At 40.9% G+C, this 22,067-nt stretch overlaps 1 protein-coding gene across 1 annotated transcript in view; it reads right to left on the bottom strand.

Annotated features, from left to right (window-relative positions):
• The window catches only part of LOC111219395 (metabotropic glutamate receptor 7-like), a 264,938-nt gene that overhangs the window by 76,119 nt on the left and 166,752 nt on the right, over positions 1-22,067 (bottom strand). Inside the window, exon 5 of the mRNA XM_022742056.1 lies at positions 16,418-16,555. Within this exon, the coding sequence (XP_022597777.1) occupies positions 16,418-16,555 (138 nt within the window). The remainder of the gene's footprint in view (positions 1-16,417; positions 16,556-22,067) is intronic.

The following is a 22,067-nucleotide window of genomic DNA, read 5'->3' as shown; positions in this document are numbered from 1 at the left end:
AACAATGATGGCCAAAAGCAAGGTTCATAAACAACAGATATTGAATTGATGTGAGTCTGTGTCTCACATAAAACCACTCAGTCTTTATGAAATGCATTCATCAATAATAGTTTAGCCGTGAATATAACTCCTTAAACTGGCAAAAATGCAGCTTGTTGTACCCAGGAAAACGACACTGGTATTTTCCTGACAGCTCTTGCGTTTGCGCTGTTATTACAGATGTCTACGGTTGCCATTGTTTTAGCAATAGCGATTTAAGGTATTCATGTTCAGTAGCTTCCTCTTTCCATTGTCAGGGACTGACAGGAAATGATGCAGCCTGTGATCCAGTGCTGAGGCACAGACAGGCTGAACACCTTCCACTGGCTGTGTGTGCAGCATGAAATCAGATGGAGGTGGTTTTCATTATTATTAACTCACTCACTTCATTATAATAACAGCCTGGGTTTGTTTGGCTGCAGTGGAACAGATAAATCAGCTGCTGGACGTCTCTAACCCATTGTTTGCTATAGTATTAAATCATGCCTGCTGTTACCACGGTAACCATGGGTGTCACCATATCAATAAAACTCGGATATAAGTAAGCACCTCCGGTTCCCTTGTCCTGAGGTCGATGGGTTTTTGAGTAGATGATGTCTGTGGTTACAAGCTCAAGATATTTTCATGTTTTATTCTGTGACATGAAATACGTCAGTAAATACCCCAATCATCTTTTTTTTATTTTAAGCATTTACGTCATCATGCGAAACATGAAAACCGATCTGCTCACCTGTCCACCTTTACAGCCTCGATGTGTTTATACTTGAGCTCTTACAAAGTGTTACTAAGTAAAGATTGTACAAGACGTAAGAGCTAAATCACGTCACTTTATTTAGAGCTTAACATTAGCTTTTCACTTCTGGTGATTGTATTTAGGCTAAGTGGTGTTCATTAGTGAAAATGATCTTGCTGAACAAAATGTATCATAAACTTTTGTTTGTCTCGGATCTTATTTTCTGCAATAATCCTAAAGCCAGTGGAAAAATCCCATTGGCATTTTGTTTATGGAACCAGGGTGATGCTAACATCCTGGGTTGGCGTACAAAAATACATCATCCCTGCATCACACTCTATTTGGACTGGAATTTTAAAGATTATAACTTTTAACTTTGGTTTCTTTTCCTAAAACTTAATTAAAGTAGTTTTTTTCTTTAACCAGTCGGCAGATAAAAAACAAACAAACAAAAAAACTCTTCAGTCCCTTTTGTATCATTTATGTATGAAAACCTGTTGTACCGCAGTACAAACAGTTTGAATTTCTCCGACTCTTCCCCTGCAGAAACTGTAGGTGCGAGCAGAACTGGCATCTTACCTAATCACTTAAATATGAAACAAATTAAAGAAGAAGAATCATTTAGACATCTCTCAATGTCACAAGTCGACGGTGCATTAAAAGAACATGCTGTAAATTATGCCTTATAAATAGTTTCAGGCCTTCGAAGCCAGGGAATGTGCAGACCCCATCCACATCTCCATGGCAGTGTGCCCCCCACCCATCCCCCCATCCCCCATCCCCAATCCCCCATCCCAACGTTCCCTTTGATCTTCTGAATACCCAACAGGCCTTTCAGGGTTAATTAGCATGCAGTGTTCATGTAACACAGGGACCGAATGCTGAAGACAAAGAAAATGAGCAGCGCAGCAGCATTCGCATGTTTATGTGTCGGACTAAATCATCGCTGGTGTTTGGTGGCAGAGCAAATATACAGCTTGTGTTCATTATGACCATGTGAAAGGCACAGGCAGAGAGCAGCAGAGGCTGCTGGGATTTTTGATTCACCCCATTAACTTTCTTGTACGTCTCTGCCTTCTTTCCAGTTTTAATTTGCTTTCATGCGACAGTATCTCTTCATCGCTCCTGCTCTTTATGCGCCAGTCGCTCTCTCTCTCTCTTTCTCTGTCTCTATCATGCAACCTGTTTTTATTCTGTCCTTGTCTTCCTCCTCTTTCTCTCTCTTTAACCCTCAACACACACCAACGTCACACTGCTGTTTACTTATTTTAGTATTTAACAAATATGTTCTTAAGTGGCCCATTTCAGTCTTTTACAGTGGCTTTAATATATAATATTTAACACACCTGTATGGAATGACAATGTGGAGGGAGTCTGTGGTAGTGATGCACCTACAGAGAATTATCAGCTGTTTCTGCAGCTCCCCTCAGCTTTATGGAGCTTTATAGTGAGTTTCAGCTCATTGTTTATCTGTCCGGACCACAACTTCACAGTTCTGGTTCACTCTCACCGCTCTCATAGCGTCGTTTTGGGCCTCAGCAGACAAGTCAGTAAAAGGTCACCGTCCACTATCTGCTGAGCAGAAGACTGGCGACTGACACAGTTAGAGAGCGGCTGGTGAACATAGTGAAGATTGTGAGTCCTCACGGTTCATGACGACTGCGAAACACTGTGGATACAGTTCATAAAAAAGTGAAGTTTAATGCAGGTTGGTGATAGAAGGTGAAATCCAGTCTCCTGTGTGAAAGTGATGTGAGCCACACCAGCCTCCATAGTTATAGGACGTTATTCAAGCTTTCATTTGCTGCAGTTCACTGTAACTCTTTACATACGCAGCAGATACGTCCCGTCTGTAACCTCCACACTCCGAAACAAGAGCTGCTGGTCTCCTTACTAGCAACAAAGAGGTGGACCACAGCTTTCCTGACCTGGTCTCAAGCAGACTCAGAGGACACTTGGGACAAACTGAGGATGCAACTTTAAGTTCAGTTAATCTTTTAAGCCAAACAAAATATATGAAAAAACTGATGATGACATGAGTTTGTGCAGAAAAGTGTTGTTGTACAAAGTTCACCCTCCCCTGGGATCTCATTAACTGACACTGTCACCTATGCAGTTAACTCAATCTAAATAAACTATGGATATTTCTTGAATAATCACATATCATCTAAATTATGTATGTAACCCCCGCCCCTGCTCCAAACAAGAAAATCCCACTTTAACCTCTGTTCATCTCACAAACACAGAAGGAGCCACATTTTCCTCCTCAGTCCCCTGAGGTTAAACTTGACTCAGGACTGAGGGTCGGGGCTGAATTTCTTCTTCTGTCTTACATTTTCAGCGACACCCAGCGTCCTCCCCTCCCAAAGCATCAAACTGTTTCCTGTCATAGACAACCCACACTCCCTGACATGGCCATGGTGATGATGAAAGGACACACCAGAGATCAGATTCCACACACAAACTGGTATTTCGAAAAGAAGAGAGCGGTGAGCATGTGTCACCTCACACAGACTTCAGACCGGTTTTCTGAAGCCAGCTGCAGGTGATATGATGAGGTGGAGATGAACAGTAAGCTGAGCGACAAATTCAATTCAGTTCAGCACAGTTCAACAACTTTATTTATCCCTGCTGCCACCGCCCAGATCAACAGAAACTATTGTTTTCCAACTACGGTATGTTTGCTGTCTTGCAGTTTGCTTTTACACTGCATTTGTGTTTGGGACATTGCTGCACTTCCTTGTTTGTTACTGCCTCAGTGTAACAGCAGCCGAACAGCACAAATGTGCTGGATACAACTAAATTGCAACAGCAAATACATTTTGTAGGAAAAATAATTGCAAGCGGATTTTGTTTATCTCAAATATGTTGATACTGAACTTATCGGTAAAATCCAAACTGTTGCTCCAACAGTGCAGTCAGGAAACACGAGTCGACTCTGGGCAGAGTACAAGTTATACATATGGTCAGTCAGTGACATTCACCCTTATAGTGCTGGTCCAGCACAAAAGGTAAAAGACGTAACCACCACAGGCACACAAAAGACTATTTACCCAAAATAATAAACATCTATTTATGTCAAAGCGTATCTCTACAACAATTAATCCTCCATTGTCTCACTGCTCATGACTGAACACCAGTGTCTGTTGAAATAGATAATATATGACATTTTACGGTGGTAATGAAATGCCAAGCCAACATTGAAAATGAAAGGGCACGCTATCAGCTAGCGAACATTAGTTAGCTAAACTGTAACTTAAGCAAAAGTTAGATATTAGCTTACATTAGTGTCCATCTGCGGATACGTGACAATCTAATTCAGAAACTCAGAGGTTAATAAAGTAAAGTGTAGTAAACAAGCTAGACAGTTAGCTACTGCTACTTATATTTGGCCACACTGTCTGCGTAATGCATGGGAGCAGAGATTCGAGGGCGCGAGCCACTGATGGAGTGAAGCAGGCAGATGAGACGCTCAGCTAATGTCAAGGTTAAGAAATGGTATGGTCCGCTTTAGGGGTGTCTGAAATCCTAGTACAAGATTCTTCCAAACGTGAATTAGGGAAATATAGTGTAATATTTACAATTAGCAGTAAGTAAAATATATAAATGTTTCAACGCCCCTGAACTGTTGTTTTTACTTCTTTTTTTTTTTTTTGGGGGGGGGGGGGCCAAGCCTTAATTGGGGGGGGCAGACCCGGCCCCCAATCCCCAATCCCCGCCATAATTCCGACTCTGACTCTGTCAACTCAACTGATGCATCAACGCATCGACCTTACACTACTAAACTGCCTCATTTTTCTGCACATAGCTACATGTACAGGTCGTGTGAATAAAGATCACTCGCACTTCACAACAGAAAAAAACTTGCTGTGTTTTAATGTGAAAACTTTCCACACAGACGTTTGTTATTCAGAGCGACTGCCGCTCTGGCAATCAAGCGAGATTTTCCATGCAGGAATCTGAGGTCGGAGAAAGCTCCAATTATACAGGATTAATTCTAGTTTACAGACACTATTTATTCCTGCAGTTGGTGAGGAAGGAAGTTTTTCTTCGACAGTGTATTTTTAGAAGACTTGTTTTCACCACAGCACGATCTGCATACTTTTTTTTTTTTTTTTACGGGAAAAAAAACAAAGATTTTACACTATTACTCAAGCAACCCGAATACAAAACTAAAGACAAAGAAGCAGATTACACACACAGAGCATTCCCACAATGTTTATCTCAGTGTTCCCCAAGTTAGATCAACATCCCTTGTAAACTGTTCAGCACAAAATTCCCATGAGAACAGCTTTCCATCACTCATCATGTAATGTGCCTCGCTGCAACTTTTAGTTGAAAAGCAACAAACTGTAAACAAACCAGTGCTGTTTTCTGAGAGGGATGTTCTCCTTCGTCTGCCTGACTGATGTGCAAGGCGTGTGTCTGTAAGATCATTATTTTGAGACAGATACTTGACCTGCATGCTACGCATATCATCCTCTGTGTCTCTGTTGCAGGAACTCTCCAGGATTTGTTCTAAAATGAAGCATGAACCTGGGAACATACTGTGACACCACAGTGCTCCGTTAATGCCTGTATAACAACAGCAGCATTGTGTGAGAGAGCGGGATCTGTACGGCTGGGTAAAAGAGATATACACGGTGTCACAATGTGTGGATAGACATGTGAAGGATGGTATAAATGGAACCAGGTCAAACATGTGAATACAGAGCAGAAATACACAGACTCTCACAGATCTACAGCAGTTGGAGCAGAAACGTTGTTCAGGTGCAGATGTGACGCAGGCTGAGGCAAATGCAGCGGATTTATCAAACCGATGCAGTGGGCAAGGTACGTCTTTCTCCTTATTGCATCAGCATTTAAGGGAGGATCTCACAACTAACAGGAGGAGACGTGTTAACAGAGGCTGATTATTCATTTTGCTGAATTTACAAAGATCAAGCAGTTTGTGACAGACAGCTTTGCTAGAAGATTCTTGCTTGTGAAAGGTAGGTGAAAACAAAATGTACAGACAGACAGACAGACAGACAGACAGACAGACAGACAGACAGACAGACAGACAGACAGACAGACAGACAGACAGACAGACAGACAGACAGACAGACAGTCAGAACAATGATAACCTGTAAGTCTCTTTCTGCTGTCTCTTCAGTGTTTTCATGGAGGGGAGGGGGGAGGGATGGATTGTCCATGATGGAGAGCAGTTTGTCCAGTGACCTAATGTTCCCCACTGACTCAAATGTCACCAGGTTCTAACCAATGACGGTCCTGGCCTTGTGAATGAGCTCACTGATCCTGCTGGCATCTCTGGCACAGATGATGCTCCCCCAGCAGACCGCAGCACATTAGATGGCACTCACTACCACAGGCTGGTGGAGGATCTCCAGCATTTTGCGTCATACATTGACAGATTTGAGCTTGATCTGTGATGTTACTGTTAATATATGACGATCCCATTCTTAGAAATAAAACAGAGCAATAACAATATAACTGTGCTGTAAAATCCCTACCGGCTGCAACAGCACATTCACTGCACTATTTTTCTGAAACATCAGCTGTAAAAATTCCCTGTCTACCATTAATTTCCTCATCAAAAACTATGATGAACAATGTAATGGCGTCCCATTTTCCTTGACAAAAGCAGGTCTAAACCTAAATTAGAAAGTTACCTTTGAAATCGAGAACTATGACAAATATTTTACATTTTTCATCAGCATCAAATTAATATTTTAATCCTGCAGCATCACAGAGTAACTCCATGGTAACTATGGTAACTGTGCACAACAGAGACAGTGACATCTGTAACCATGGTAACTGTGCACAACAGAGATGGTGACTGTAACAGTGTTAACTGTACATCAGCAATGGTGGCAGCTGTAAATGATACAACTGTACACAACGGAGTTTGGGACAGCTGTAACCATGGTGACTGTACACAGCAGAGATGTGACAGCTGTAACCATGGTGACTGTAGACAGCAGACACCTGTCAGCTGTAACCATGGTGACTGTACACGGCAGAGATGTTGACTGAACATTTCAAGTTAAATCAAAATCAGGTTCTAAACTACAGTAACGCTGCTGTGCTGCAGCTAATACAGGGATCTTTTTGGAAATGGCAGGACGTAGAATGTAATATTTTTATACTTTAGATAAATGAATGCATAGTGGATACAATCCACTTTGTGACATTTAAAAAAAATTCATTTTACCAATTTCTAAAGTTTATATTCAACTGTTGGATCCAAGGGAGATGGTAGAAATATTTTAATTACTTTATATATAAAGAATATAAAACATTATAATAAAAGATTTTCAAGAGAGAGTGAAGGCAGTGTAGTGGACAGAGGAAGTCTGAAAGAAAAAATGTGAAAAAGAAAACCAGTCTGAAAACATAAAGACTTTTATTTTTATCATTTTAGTGAAAAACACTAGATGTCTGCTGCTGTGTGAATTATTCAGTTTATATTGAAGGAGGCTGGGATGGTCAAAGGGGGCTGGAACAGATACGGCAGCGAAACAACCTGCATTTACATTCAATTCCACTTCACTCACAACTTTCACCCTCCATCAGACAGGTTGAATGAAAACGGCCTCACGGGGTCCACGGGAAGAGCAACAAACAAAGCGACAACAAAATAAGAGGCCAAGTGGCGAAGCGGCGTCCGGAGTTTCTGTTCTTTATTTGTCTCTGGTGTCGAGTCTCATAATAAATAATGTGGGAATAAAATGGGAGAAGCAGTTTGAGTGAAACACAGACAGAGTCATGGTATCACTACTACTCCCAGATAGTCTCATTACAGGCAGAGGAGCAGCTGAGCTAGCCAGGCAGCTAAAAGCACAACATCATGAGCCTGTTACCGCCACAAATCACGGCTCCTACAGGGAGCTCCAACTGACACACGCACATTTCAATACTGAATGAACAACAACCAGGACGTCTGGTTTGTTGGTTTTAAGAGGTTTTGATTTTCACTAAGGCGTAAGAACTGTTTTTGAAACTACAACCTGTGGGTAAAGCAACTGCGACCATGATCCAGTCCAAATAACACAAGCAACTCCATATATATTACCACAGTGGGGTCCAACAGTCTGAAGCCACATATGGGAAATTGTAGTTACTTGAAATAATCTCCAGTTCTTGTTACTGTAAAGACGAGTTTCCAGCCCTGGAGCATAAATGTAAATTGAATACTACCTTGTTATTCAATAATGTCATTCCACTCCGAATAACAAAATGTCATGAAGTCTGTGGAGAATACAAATATAATAAGACTCTTATTGGCAACTGAGAAACTTGAAACATAAAAAGGAGAAAACCAACACTACCCAGCTCAGTCTGGGTCTAACACCAGAAACAGATGTTCTCTAACCACTCCAGCTCCGTCTGCTCTCAGCACTAAGTGTTGTCCTCTCACAGCCAGGGCATGTGAAAAAATGATTCCTGACCTGTGAGTGCCTTGTGCCGTGACATTGTTAGATGCTGTTTTAGTTAAACTGTGAGGGAAGCGGACTGTTCTCAGCTCAGCTATCACCGGGCTCCCTGCACTGACAGCACCAATTATTACCCCCGGGGTATCTGCTGCCATGCGGCTGCAGCTCCGAGCAGACGGTGATGGGAGTCTTCCTATCTCTTTTTTAGAAAGCCTCTGGAGGCACTGACTATAGTCTCTAAAACCTTCTCTATTTCCTTGCCTGTGGCAAAGGGACCCGCAGCTTAATGTTATCTCATAAACAGGAGTCCCTCAGTCCCCCTCTCCTCTCTATGACCTACTCATATCTCTCTCTCTAACACACACAAACACACCCTAAACACGACCACCATCGCACCCCATCGGCATAATTTTATCTCGACTCCAGCCTTCAAAGGCATCATGAGCGTAATGTTTTCCTGACAGCAGAGCTGCTGCTTGTCACAGCCCCCAGCTCCTGCCCTCGCTCGCTCGCTCGCTCGCTGCAGGGTGTTAGCGCTCCAGGAATAACCAACAGAAACTTTATGTGTATCCATTGTCTCTGGATCTGATTTTGTTTCCCCCGTTCTCTCCCACTTTTGGGGGCGAGTTCCTGAACATGAGTACCGGCTCTGCTCAGGAGGTCCTACTGAATCCAGTTTTGAGAACTGATTTATCATTGAACCCTCATCAGACTCATGATGCACGGATTCAAAAATAGGCTGAAAATCGAAGCAGCAGAAGCAGAGATATGGTCTATCGTATTCCACAAATTCTTCTTCCTCATCAAAACCTGGCAACTATGTTACCTGCAGTGCAGCTGGACCTCTGACAGTTGGGTGGTAGATTTGGGTGTTATGCTAGTAGCAGCTAATGTATCCTGCTGCATGTAGCCTGCAGCAGAGATATTACTTTTCAGACTTGTAGTCTTCAGACCCGACGCATGCTGACACAGGTGAGATCACCTGAGGACATTTATCAAACTTCACACAGCTCCCTCTGGAGAGGGATGTAGTCTGATTCTGAATATCCGACAAGTGTGTTGTGCTGCATTTGTTGGTCTAACCTGCAGCTTGTTTGCAGTGTTGTAAGTTACTAATTCAATTACATTCCCCAATCAACAATCAACCTTTTCCTGAACGACTGAGCCGGCTCTATTGAGAGCTGGTCAGCTGTGTGGGAGCTGGTCTGGAGTCAGTTTCATGTCCTCTCTGCAGGTGGGACTGTCCTCCCATGAAGAACGACACCATCAGTCATATCAGCACAGAGAAATGCTCACAGCCTGTATTCACAAACTGAGCCTCACAACGAGCCGCCAGGACTTCTAAGCCCTCTAAGCCAAGCCCCAAGCCCCGCCCACCTGGACCCACCATCCAACCTTGCAGGATTTGGTTTCTCTGAGTGTTTACCTTAAATCTGCTATATTTTTATTCCATCACTCAGACAAACAGAGAGACTCTCTTCTGATTGGCTCCAGAGAGAAGCCTGAGAGAGGAGATGTAAGACAACATGGAGATGGTTTTTGAAAAGATTTTTGGAACCATGACAACAAAACCCCCAACCTCAACAAATAATAGTCATCATAATAATAGTCATAATAACCAAAACTACGATCTTTCACTAAACCAAGTCATTTGGTTTTATTAGCAGTTACAAAGACGGATGGGGACGCCACATCAGCAAATACCTCCATATGTTGTTGAAGGTACAAACCACATATTGTTTTACTTTGGTGGGCTCTTCTATTAATTTAATGATGCTGACATTTAAAAGTCAGCACAAACAAAATCTATATTAGTGCCACGTTTTCCATAATTGTCTGAACTCTGTTACCACACACAACATGAACATGAAAATGATGACATCTGTGTTTGTGTTTTTGATGAGGTTCTGATCTGTAAAACAAACAAACAAACAAACAAACACAAAGGTAGAACCTCAAACTAAGACTTCACAGGTTCTTCCAGGCTCGCGTCGTGCGAAGCTCCAGGTTACAGGTTGGTTAGTCCCCGTAAAGGAAACGACTTAAACGGCTCCAGCACCAAAACACCAGAGAGAGAGACTCTCGATTGAGGCTGTGCCTTTTGCTGATCTGGTGCCGAGTGATTTACAACTAATTTCAGGAAATTATCATTTGTATTAGAGGCTAAATTGAAAGCAGCTGTTTCAAGAGTTTTAGTTGTCAGAGAATTACTGTGAAAATGAGCAAATCTAATAAATTAGAGAACGGGATTGAGTGAAAGGAGCGTAAAAGTGCAACAGCTTGACAATCACATCTGACTTTTTTTACTATTGATACCAGAAAGCATGTATTCACTGGATTATAAGCATACAGTACATTCAGTAACCTAAAGCAATAACTAATTCATAGTTTTTACTGGCTTAATTTGAGGATTCATTTCCTGTCTTATCATAAGTGAAACCAGGCATGTAATGAACACAAAAACACAATATCAACTAATGAAGAAGACGTCAGTGGCTAGAGAGTGAAATGATTTGAACCAGATGTCACATTAATTTTTAGTTCTACATCACCCTCTCCACAGTTCTGCTAAATGGGTTAATAACACAAATAGTTGCCCTAGTTGTTGTAGAGAAATTATGTTTGGGGCATTAGTTAAAAAAACAGGTCACCCTGAGGAAAAACGCTGCTGCATGTCATTGCTAGTGGGACCCTCACCCTGCTGTGCATCACCCCCTTTCCCCTTTTATAACGAGCTTTCAGAGCAGAGAGATGAATTAGTTTGAATACTGAAATCAGACATTAACAGTGATCATCTTTAACTTTCATAAACAGAAGCAGTTAGGGGACAATTAATCCAAACGTCAAGGTAAAGTGAAAGTAGAAATACCGTCACAGAATATCTGTTTAGTAAAACTTTAACGTCAGATGTCAGCAAAGGTAATTTTGTGGATGGGTACATCTTCAATACTTCTGCAGAGAGGCTGGAGGGTGTTTTCATATTTGCTATTGTACAAATCTGTTCAACTTTCTATAATTAATAGTATCGTTTATGATTTGTTCATGTTCTCAAAATCATTTTTATTCCAGTGAAAAAAAAGCCGGGGAATCGTTCGGTTAAAGAATTTATTATTAAAACAGTGTGATAGTCTGAGTCGAACTGAGCAGAAGCTGATTGTTTCCTGTTTCCTACAATAGTCAGAGACTTTTAACAAAGATGTGTTTTTTATTGTAACCATGACAATGCTTATATGTGTCCTTCTGGGGGACATGGAGCAGCAATTTATTTTGTCATTTCATTAGGAGGAACCTGTTGTGATGGCAGCTAGAGCTAAAACAGCTCAACACTCTAACTTTTTATTATTACTGTAATAAAACTGTAATTTTTCTCAGTTTATCTCATTTTATGTCCTTGTGCATAAACATGTATCTGCATGAAGTGAGTAAGACCCGTCATTACTAACAAGCACCACTGCACGGGCCTGCGGTCCACCAGGATCATTATGGACAGTGGTTGGATCTATTGGCTTCCTGGATTTCATTGTTGTTTTCTTGTGATTAGAGCAGAAAGTAGCAGATGGAGAAGTCTTTGTGCTCTATCACATATTTTACAAGCCAAACAGTCCTAACGACTTCCTGACTGACAGAAATCACATGCTATTTAATTAAATAATTATAATTCCAGTTCTTAATCCTTGACAGTTGAGATCGTAAACACAATTATAAAATATAAAATATCATCATATTGGAAAATATAATTACTTCTCCATCTTTTCAAATGGATATAAACACCAGCGCAATCAAGCAACATAAAACCACTCAGTGTGACAAACGGTTGATTGTAAAGTAGCCACTGAGTAAACCTCCTGTAAACAAACCAAAAGCCAGTCTAATGCTGCAGCATGTGGCAGCTTTATTACAGCAATAACAGCTGATAGACTGTTCCTTACTGAGATTACGTGCATGATGGAGATGTGTGCAGCCACACACTCGGCATCGTCATGAGGACACATAAAACAGCACCGTTGAGGATGTCAGCTTTCTGTTCTACAGCGCTTATAAAATCATGTGGAGTGTTTTCAAGGTGGGACGGATCCAGCCATTCATCCTGCTCAGGGTCACAGAGGGCTGGAGCGTATCCCAGCATGCACTGGGAGAGAGTAAAGGTTACACACGGTAGACACAGGGCCAGCACACATTCAGATTCACGCCTGAAGTTCAGCCTGAAGTCACAGATTCACCTAAAATGCATGGCTCTATACTGTGGGAGGAAACCAACACTTAGATGGGGAGAATACACAAACTCTACACAAAAGGTCATAAGCAATAATAATAAACCAGGAATCTCTTTCTACAAATATTTGCACCTGTATCTGTTTATTTTGCAAAAAATATCTGCATTTGGATTTAATCAGATATTTGTTTAAACTTCCTGCCTTCAGTTGTTTTCTATGCATAATGTTTCTGCACACAAATATACCAAATGCCATCTGTAATATAACAACTGAAACATGTACCTAAATAATAAACTACAGCATTAAATGTAAATCTAACCAGTCTAAATAAAAGTTGTGTTTTGTTAATAGTCTAGGTGGAAATGAATAATGGAAACAGAGCAGGAAGTTTTAAAACAAGTCAGAACTGCACTGGGACTTAGTGCATTATTTATCTTTAGAAACTGGAGTAAAAACTGAAAGTTGTGTTTATGATGGGAGGAGGCTCAGACGAATTTAAAGTGTCTGATTAAAAGGAAAAAAAAGACATGAAAGGGTCATATTGCATCATTTTAAAAGGATGGGGTGCGTGCAGTGGCAGTAGGTGCAGGTGATAATAAAGTTGGTCTGAAGTGTTGATGAAAGAATCAGGCTCATGAGGAATAAGTAACACCTCTCTAACATCAGCCAAGCTTCCTCCTGCACTGCTCAGCTAATCTGATGAAAAACAAAAATATATATCCTTCCCGAGCATACATGTTGAAATGCAAGAGGACACAAACCAATCCAGACGTTTGTTTTCATCATAAATGTTAGAATAAATACACTATATAACCTCCTGTATTCATTTTGCTTGTAGCTTGCTAATGCTACAATTTACAGATGTTCCCTGAATGCCTCACATGCAAGCAATAGGTAGGTGCTACCTACAGCACACACCATCAGAGGCCCCTGTTAGGGGGGTTTTGGGGAAGCAGCACTGCACTGTATAGTAGTACATATGGAAGGTTTAGGGGGGGGGGTTTATGGTTCTCACAGAAAAATGTACCCATATGAGGGGCCTCAGGGGCCCGTTTGCCCCTGGCGTGGCCCCAAACATTTGCCTGGTTTGTCTCTCTTGATGGTGCGCCTCTGGAGGAAACTGGAGAGAAAATCCAGATACATATGCAAAAATCCCCATGTGATGGCACTTCATTTAAATAATGTGGTAATCTTCAGACATTTTGGGCAGATGCCCCCCCCACCCCCACCCCTCTCTCGGCATGCTGATTGTAACTGTAGGCAGTGAACAGATGATTTCTGTTTATTTGTTTCTGAGGATTCACCGGCCAAACTGGAGCCGAGCGTGTTGATTCATTATCACTTCCACACAGCTATGATACGGGCGGAGATTTGAACCCTCTTGCTGGGAGGCGACAGTGCTCACCACTGACACACTGAGCTTCACAGAGCTCTGGATGTTTTATTCATGCTTTTCACAGAAGACTGAAAAATGCCCAGACATAATGAGCACCAGTCACACACATGAAAGTGTGTTTTTGGCTTACAGCAAAGTAGTTACATGAAACCCAGATAATGACAGCAAATATCTAACAGGTCATTAGTGAAGACGTGACGTCATAACTGATAATCATACATGGAACTACTCCTTTGGCTTGTTTTAGGACACATGCTGTTGCCTGCTTTGAAATCTTCCACGTCTCAAATTGTCTTTTTTTCTCAGAAACATGCAGCCCACAAAATTATAAATGAATTACTGAACAGACCAGGGGCCAAAAGGGACAAGGGCCCCTCTCTAGTGTGAACACTGATGATCATAGACAGAGACCGAGAGATGCACGATTGCTGCAAAGATACACAAAATGATGAGAAAGAGACTCAAAGAAACTACAGACACTAAACAAATGCAAAGAGAAACAAAACAGAAACAAAGATGCAAACGAACTACAAAGAGAAGCAAAAAGAGACATGAAATAATGGTTTGTGATTCTTTCAGTCTGCTGTCTTGCTCGTATGTAGGAGCCATGTGAGGCTTATTACATGTTGCTGCCCAGGGGCATGTTGTCCCATAATCTGCCCACATCTAAAATAACAAACCACCATACCCTACATGTCCATTTAACAAACAAACCCTGACCTCCTCTGTCTGTTTTAACCAGACAGTGAGTTAGCTTGAACTTTTCCCTGTCTGAGTCTTTAGGGGAGCTTCATGGAATACAGTTGCCTGCTGGTGTGTTTTGTCCTCATGCCTGCTGCTGTGAGGGCACAGAGGAAGTCAGTCATCCTGAAGTGGCACAAAGGACGTGTACATTATGTAATTAAAGCTTCAGTTCTGGGGGGGGCACAGATAATCCCAGAGTCTCTGTGGTTCAAACTCTACTGCATGAGGGCGGGGTGGGTGGGTGGGGGGCACAGCAAAGAAAGGAGAACAAACTATAATTAGGCAAATTTACTTAGAAGAGTTTTTGTTTGTAAATCAAATATCAATCAGATAAGTATCATTAATCAGAGCATCAGAGGGTGAAAGGAAACAGACATGCAATGAGACAAATCTGGAAAAATATGTGAGACAAGATAATAAGTTCTTTTCTGGCTTCAATCAATACTCAATTGAACAGGTTCATTAGTGTTCAAGGTCTTTTCACAATATCATATTTGGGCACTAATTGCTATGCATTATTGATTGTCGACCAGACGGACTTATGAGTTTCTGTCTTTAATTGCAAATGCATCTATACTTTCCCAACAACCTCCGCAAGAGAAGACCAAGTGTATGCAAAAAGTCAGTATGCAATGATAGTGTTCATTAGAAGTGGGATATCGGCGTTGGATTCTTTTCTCTCTCTGAGCGTTTCTTCTGTCTGCAGCTCAGCAGCGCTGTGGTGAATTTCAAATCGTGAAGTAGCATTCACGTACACTTTCTACCATCAGTGCGCTCAAAGTGGCCTCTCTCACATTGTATCTTCACATCAGCACCACTGAAGTCTGTTATCATGGACCATTGTACTGAGGCAAGCAGGCAGGCAAGTTGGTGCTTCGGTCAAAACCAAATGGAAACAGATTTACGTCGGCCTTACACCAAACGACAAGCGATTTCACTGTCACAGACAAGTTTCCAGTGTTGGAATAAAATCATCAGAGTTTTGCTAGAGTTGTTCCCGTCATCTTAATCGTTTGGTGTGTGGTAGTCGTCAAACTTTCTTAAGTCAGTCTTTTTTTTTTGTCTTGACGTTCTGATAAAATCAAACATGTAAGTACGTAAGTTTTTAGTCTTGGCTCATGTAAATAGTGACGTTCAATGACGTGACCGCTTCTCCAGCATCAAACAGGAAACACCAAAACTGAGTTGATAGTGAGCATGGAGGCGACTCCGGGGGGGCACAAGAATGTGAGTCATTTGGTGTGAGGCTAGCAAGAAATACATAAGAGAGGCGAGGACGACTGGACAGGAGGAAAATAATTTCAAAATAAAACAGGAAATCCTAAATACAAAGTCCAAACAGTCATTTTAGAGGCAAATCATGACAATCAAAGTGTTAACTGTTAGTGATTAACTACCTTATATAATAATAATACTGTCGAATTTTAAACAGTCTGGACAAAAACAGTTTTTCTTCCTGTAAAAGTCCCCCAGGAGCATGATGGGAAATCTCAAAGCCCAAAGGAATGTATCCGTAGTCTTGGAAATAGTAACCCTGCAAGATCCTTAGTCTTTACAAAATGTTATAGTGTGAGACTAAAACTCTGTGGCTTATGACACATTGTGTTTAGATGTTAGAGGGTGTCGGACTTCACTCCTTTAACAGTCTTTTCAAAGTCCTCTGGTGTGTGTTCAGCATTAGTAAGTACACAACCCTCACAAGCAGAAGGGTTTACTGGACCACTCCACATACTCTATTTACGTATTTGTAGACGTACAAGGTTGCATTAAGGTATTTTCAAGAGTACACATCCACATGCACACACATAAACATTGCAGTAGGTTATTATGGACACACACACACACACAAACTTACCTGTGCACTTTCTGCTGCTCTCGTCTTTCTTGGAGGAGCTCATCAGCTTGCAGTTGAAGTTCTCCTCCCAGTACTCGGCAAACCACACGTTCCTCCTGTTGTTCTCCAGAGTCCGTGATGTGAAGTACGCATCGAACCCTAAAAGGGTCAACAAAACAAAGGAGGTTTGCTCATTAGGCTGTAACAATCACAGAGCAGATCATGCAAGCACTGAAGGTGACAGCAGCACTCATGTGTGAAGAATCACAACAAACAAGATGTGTTCCCTAATGCATGATTGTTTATCTGCTTGTCTATTCTGCTCTTAAATCACTGCTTTTATGCAAATACATTCAAAGTGCTCTCAGACGCAAGTTCACTTCTTCAGGAGTGACTTCAATCTGCCACTGCTGTTAATGAGGCAAATAACATGTAAACATCAGCAGATAATGACAAAGGTGAGTTTGGGGGCCATTTACAGTAGATGTTCAAACTGGAAAGCAACAAAAAAAAACAAAACCCCATCAAAGTCTAAAAATGTATTCTAAAAACAAACCCTCTGTTGAATCAGAACCTCGGGCACTCCTGCCAGTTAACCCAGTTCAAAAACGTTGCCTTGTGCATCACTGCCCAAACATATGCCAAGACAAAAACAAACCCCTTGCATGTAGCAATAAAATTCTTGGCAAGGAAAGAAAACTCCACTGGGATGAATGGAAACTGGATCTTGGATCACCAGAAACAGCTTGATACATATAACCTATGCACAAATCACAAAGGGCTCAGAGATGTGGAAGGTGGTGTGTAGGTTTCTAATCACATTAAGAGATTATCATTAACTGTGAGGATAAACAGACTTCAAAATAGGAAATGGGTAAAAGGCAAAAGGAAAAAAAAAAAAAAACCTACAACACAAATAATACAAGTTATAAAATCATCTAAACAAACCAAGATTAGTATAAAAAACAACATTACACAATACATTAGTGGGGCCAGTTGGTAGCCAAATTAACACGGTCTCTACACTACAGTAATTTACACTGTTGCTCATAAAGTGGGAATAAAATATTTTTTTCCTTTTTCCATGAAATGATTGTGACAATGTGATTTATTTCTTTTCACCTGGGTAATTGGTATACATAATGTTATCATTGCACCTGGTCAAAAGTGATTACTGATGCATTTAAATAGGAATAAACAGAGGATTGTGTCTGAAAACAAATAAATATAAGTATTTAGTAGCAGTATAGGTATAAGTGACCTTAAAGTATTTTTTATTACACCATAAAAATGTATGCTACAAAAAGAGGGTATACTTGCTTTGTCTGATAAAAGTCATTGATAGCCAGAATAATAAAACTGTATGCTATCCTACATAGTGAGGTAAATAATGATACTACAATCAGTTAGACCCATCCATCCATACATCCAGGTCTCTGAGAACCCAAACAGAAGTAAGAAAGGATTTTGTTCAAAGTCATGTTCATTTCTCTAAACTTAGGAAAAGTGAGGAAGTAACAAGACAACAACGTTAAGTGTTTTTATTTGAGGGTACACAGGGTCTTGAGGACCTCATTGAGTTTAAAAGGTTTTTGCGAATATTCCATGCACAGGAAGGCTTTACTATTTGTGACAAAATAAGTTCAGTGTTGTCATCAACCAGAACAAACATCCAGTCATACTGACTGAAGTTTTTAAAAAGCCTACAGAGAAGTAAGTGACAGTATCATCAGCATAGAGGTGAACATTTGCATCAGTTGCATTTTGATTAGACTGTTTTTATGTATATAGAATAATACTTGTTGGACCATTGACTTGGCAGTTGACCAGCTACTACCTCAGAAATGTTGGTAAGTGTAGCCAAGTAGGCTGAAAGGGCTTGAGAGAAACCTCAATCAATCATTTAGGAAATAAACATCAATTAGTTATGTTTATTTAAGAAGGAAGGAAGTATCATATATCAAGATATTTTACATTTATACTTTAGCAAATACATGACATAAAGGCTGATTAAGTCCCAGATTTGGCTCTGGTGATCTCAGAAAGTCTGTACCAGTCTTAAAATGTTAATTTATTCACCATGGAAAACTGACAGTTGGTATTGGACAGTTAAGCATCCAGACTGGTACTTTCCAACAGACATGTCACAATCACAGATTATATGAAAACTATCGGATTTTTTCAACTGGGTTCTGGACTAATCTGAACATGTTCATACAGCCTGATCTGCTGAAATCAAAGGGAGATCTGAATGGAGATGCCTAGCTATAAACTTTGGACCAGTGATGAAAGACTCGAAACCTACTCTCTAATGTACAGTTTCAAACCCAATCCTTATCAAATCACTCAGTAATATAATATCAAGGAAAAAAAAAGAGCAATAGAGTCAGAATTCACTTATTTCTTTGTTGACAGCTTCATCTCCTCCAATCTATCACTCAGATCCTCACAATAGTCAGTTCAGGAAATTGAGTTATTAGGAGAGAAGTCTGCACTTAATCATCTCCCCACTCTCCCTATAAGTATTGTCTTCAGAATGACAGGCACATGAGCCCTTTCTATCTGTCACTGATACCGGTGAGATGTCCTTGACACCCTCTGATGATGTCACTGGCGCATACATTTTAATAATTTCTGACAGGCTGAAATTAGGATCTTGACCTCTAAGTTTCTTTGCATAGACTTGGTTTGTGAAAGAGGTGGTGGAGATGGGGGTTAAAGGGAGACATAAAAGAGCTGGGGAAAAATAGAATCGACGACAAGAGGATAAAACTTGAAAAGAGTCTATTACAGTCAGAGATCTAATTCATAATTCACTCAGTGATGTGATCTCGCTGTGAGATGGGCTGATGGCCTTTTGCTCAGAGTGACTCTGGGAGGGAAGATACTGAGCCGGTGGAGCCTGAAGATGTCGGCCTCTTCCTGCCAGGGGCAGATATTTCATCTGAGGGAGTCTCACTCGGCAGAGCTCTGAGTTTCCTTTGCATAACAAACAGGGTGTGTTACAAAGAGTGGTGCCTCTCTTAGTGTACATCACTGGTTCACAACCTTTTTTTGTCAGATTTACCCCCACAGCCCTGTCAGATGAACTCAAGTAACTCAAGAACTCATTTATCATTTATCATTTGTAATAAACAGTGCTTTATCTTTTGGACAATGGCTTTCTTTTTAATGTGGAGAGTCAGGCCTTTTTGCTCACCCATCACAGTGCTTATCAGTGGGACAAAAATGAACCACTACACTGGATGTCAAGACAACTAACTATAAAACATGATACTTTTTACAATTTTGTTTTTGATGACCATTCATCAGTGACTCTTACATCAGATATAAGACTTTTATTGGTATCATTCTATCCTTGCTACCTGCTCCCACAAAATTCAGAAACCGCAGTCGATTTCACCTGAAGCACACAGAGAGGCAGAGGATGCTTTGCACTTTGCTTATCTTCCTTGTTAAACACTTGGAGGGAAATTATTGTCATGCTAGAGTTGATTTTGTTGATTTGTCCTCTTTTTTCAACACAGTTCAACCCCATATTTTAACCAGCAGGCTTCCTTTTTTGACTTCGGTAACAATCTTCTGTCTGACCAAGTTTGCTCTTCAACTGGCTTCCCACAAGGATGGGTGCTGCCGCCCCTATTATTTATCCTCTATACAAATATGTCATGGCAGGAGTGTTAGATAGGATCATCTTAAAGTATGCATGTGATCTCTAGTTGGCTCCAGAACAATGAGACCAGCTATGGCCTGGTCATCGACGACTTTGTCAAGTAGTGTCTGGAGTCCTACCTTCAATTAAACATGTCCAAGATAAAAAGAAGTGGTCATTGATTTTAGAATACAATGTCATATAGACAGTTGAGTGTGTACAATCTCGGGAAAGTATTGACTCAAAACTGTACTTTGAAGTAAATTGTGAAGCAGCAGTGTTTGTTTTGTTTGAGGAAACCGTCCAATTTCCACACTGACAACACTCTGACGACCTCATTGTGTCCCGCTTTTATTGAATCGATTCTTTCTCTTTCGTGTTGGGGTTTGGAAACCTATCGTTAAAGAACAGAAACTCTCTGAATCAAATTGTTAAATAGTCTAGTAGGCTGATTGGTGAGTCACAGCTTAACCCAGCGTCTTACAGCGTATAGCTGGCTTGATTTTAAATGATGACTCCCACCCTTTGCACAGTGAATTTCAGCTTCTTCCTTCTGGTGTATAGTTCCAAAGTGCAGAACAAAGCGGTGCAAAAAAGGCTTTGTTCCCCCAGCCATCACTCAGATGAACCAGTTGTAGCAACATTTCACAGATGCTACAGAAGCAACATCTTTTTTAATTCTTATTTTTAGTGACTTAGTGATGATTAGAACCATGAGTACTTTTATTTTGTTTGTCTATTGTCTGCGTTGTTTGTAGAATCTACCTATAGGTACAAATGAAGTAATCTAAACCTGAACCTAAACCTGATGCCCCCCTGATCTTTACAGTTTCAGCTGATTTTTTTTGCTACAGTCTCTCTGTCTCTATCTGGAGCCCAATGAACAGGAACGAGTCATGTCATAAGTCCTTTGTGGACTTTTTTGCCCTGGGTCTTCCCTGTTAGGCTACATACAGACTGCTCTACTATACTCATGGAGGTTGTTGAGGCTCTGTGCAGCCTGAATGAATGAATACCTGCTGACACTGCAGGAACATTAAATGTACCATAGCGTGACTTCTATTGCTCCATTGCATGTAACCAAATGCTCAAATTGCTTTTTGTTCGTGCTTGTCAGACCGTGCCCCCTCTGATTTTACCTCTCACCTCTGTAATGTCATGTGATTCTATGTTGTCACGATTTAACTGCCTGTGCTGATTATCTGCTTAACATTGTTCTGCATTATTAACTGCCTGCATTGTAAATGAAAACTTCTTGGCACTGAAAATGATTCTTTGAGCTAAGTTTTTTTTAGGTTCAATTTTAATTTAAGTCGCTGCTAACCAGCCCATTGTTAACGGTTTTACAGCTACCCCACTAACTGCAGCTGATGACAGCAGTCTTTGTTCCCCGCGGTGGCCTTGGCAAGCTTTGCATGGCGCCGCATGTACCAGTTCTCCACCTGAGCAGAACAAGAACCACCATCACCAGCTGCAGTCCAACACAAACTCAAGCCGGTACAAGCTGAGGCTAGCTGGTTAACAGCAACTGAACTGTGATTGGTTGTGACACAAAAAAAAGACAGCATTGTGAGTGAAGAGCGGCGGCGAGCGCACAAACAAATCAACTTCTGGTCAGGACTTTTAGAATAAAATTAGAGCGTAAAGACGATGCAGACATTTGTGAGTTGGGCCTGTAGACTTGGTGTCCAGGCAACCATATGCACAACTAATCATGTGACCATGAGTTCTAGCACTGACCATTAGTCACCGACGAGGCAGCTCAGAGCTCTTTGTAGTAAAAATACAAATACTACAGTTACTACCAGAAAGTATATAGCATCTATAAAGGAAACTAACAACAATTTACAGTTACAATACAGAGGATTAATCAACATTTCTAATCTTTGTTATACTACCATTACTATGAAAAACACAACAACCAATTTGAGCGTAATTCGTTTTTTGCCCAATTCAGTTAAATGGTTTTCTATTTTATTATTTTTTATTATTTTTTTCATTGTGCCCACAGTGCTGTGG

Source organism: Seriola dumerili, unplaced genomic scaffold (genome assembly GCF_002260705.1).
Source record: "Seriola dumerili isolate Sdu_G_001 unplaced genomic scaffold, Sdu_1.0 BDQW01000066.1, whole genome shotgun sequence".
In the NCBI taxonomy this organism is placed as follows: domain Eukaryota; kingdom Metazoa; phylum Chordata; class Actinopteri; order Carangiformes; family Carangidae; genus Seriola; species Seriola dumerili.
The sequence above is the reverse complement of the archived record's forward strand: the minus strand, read 5'-3'. Positions and strand labels throughout refer to the sequence as shown.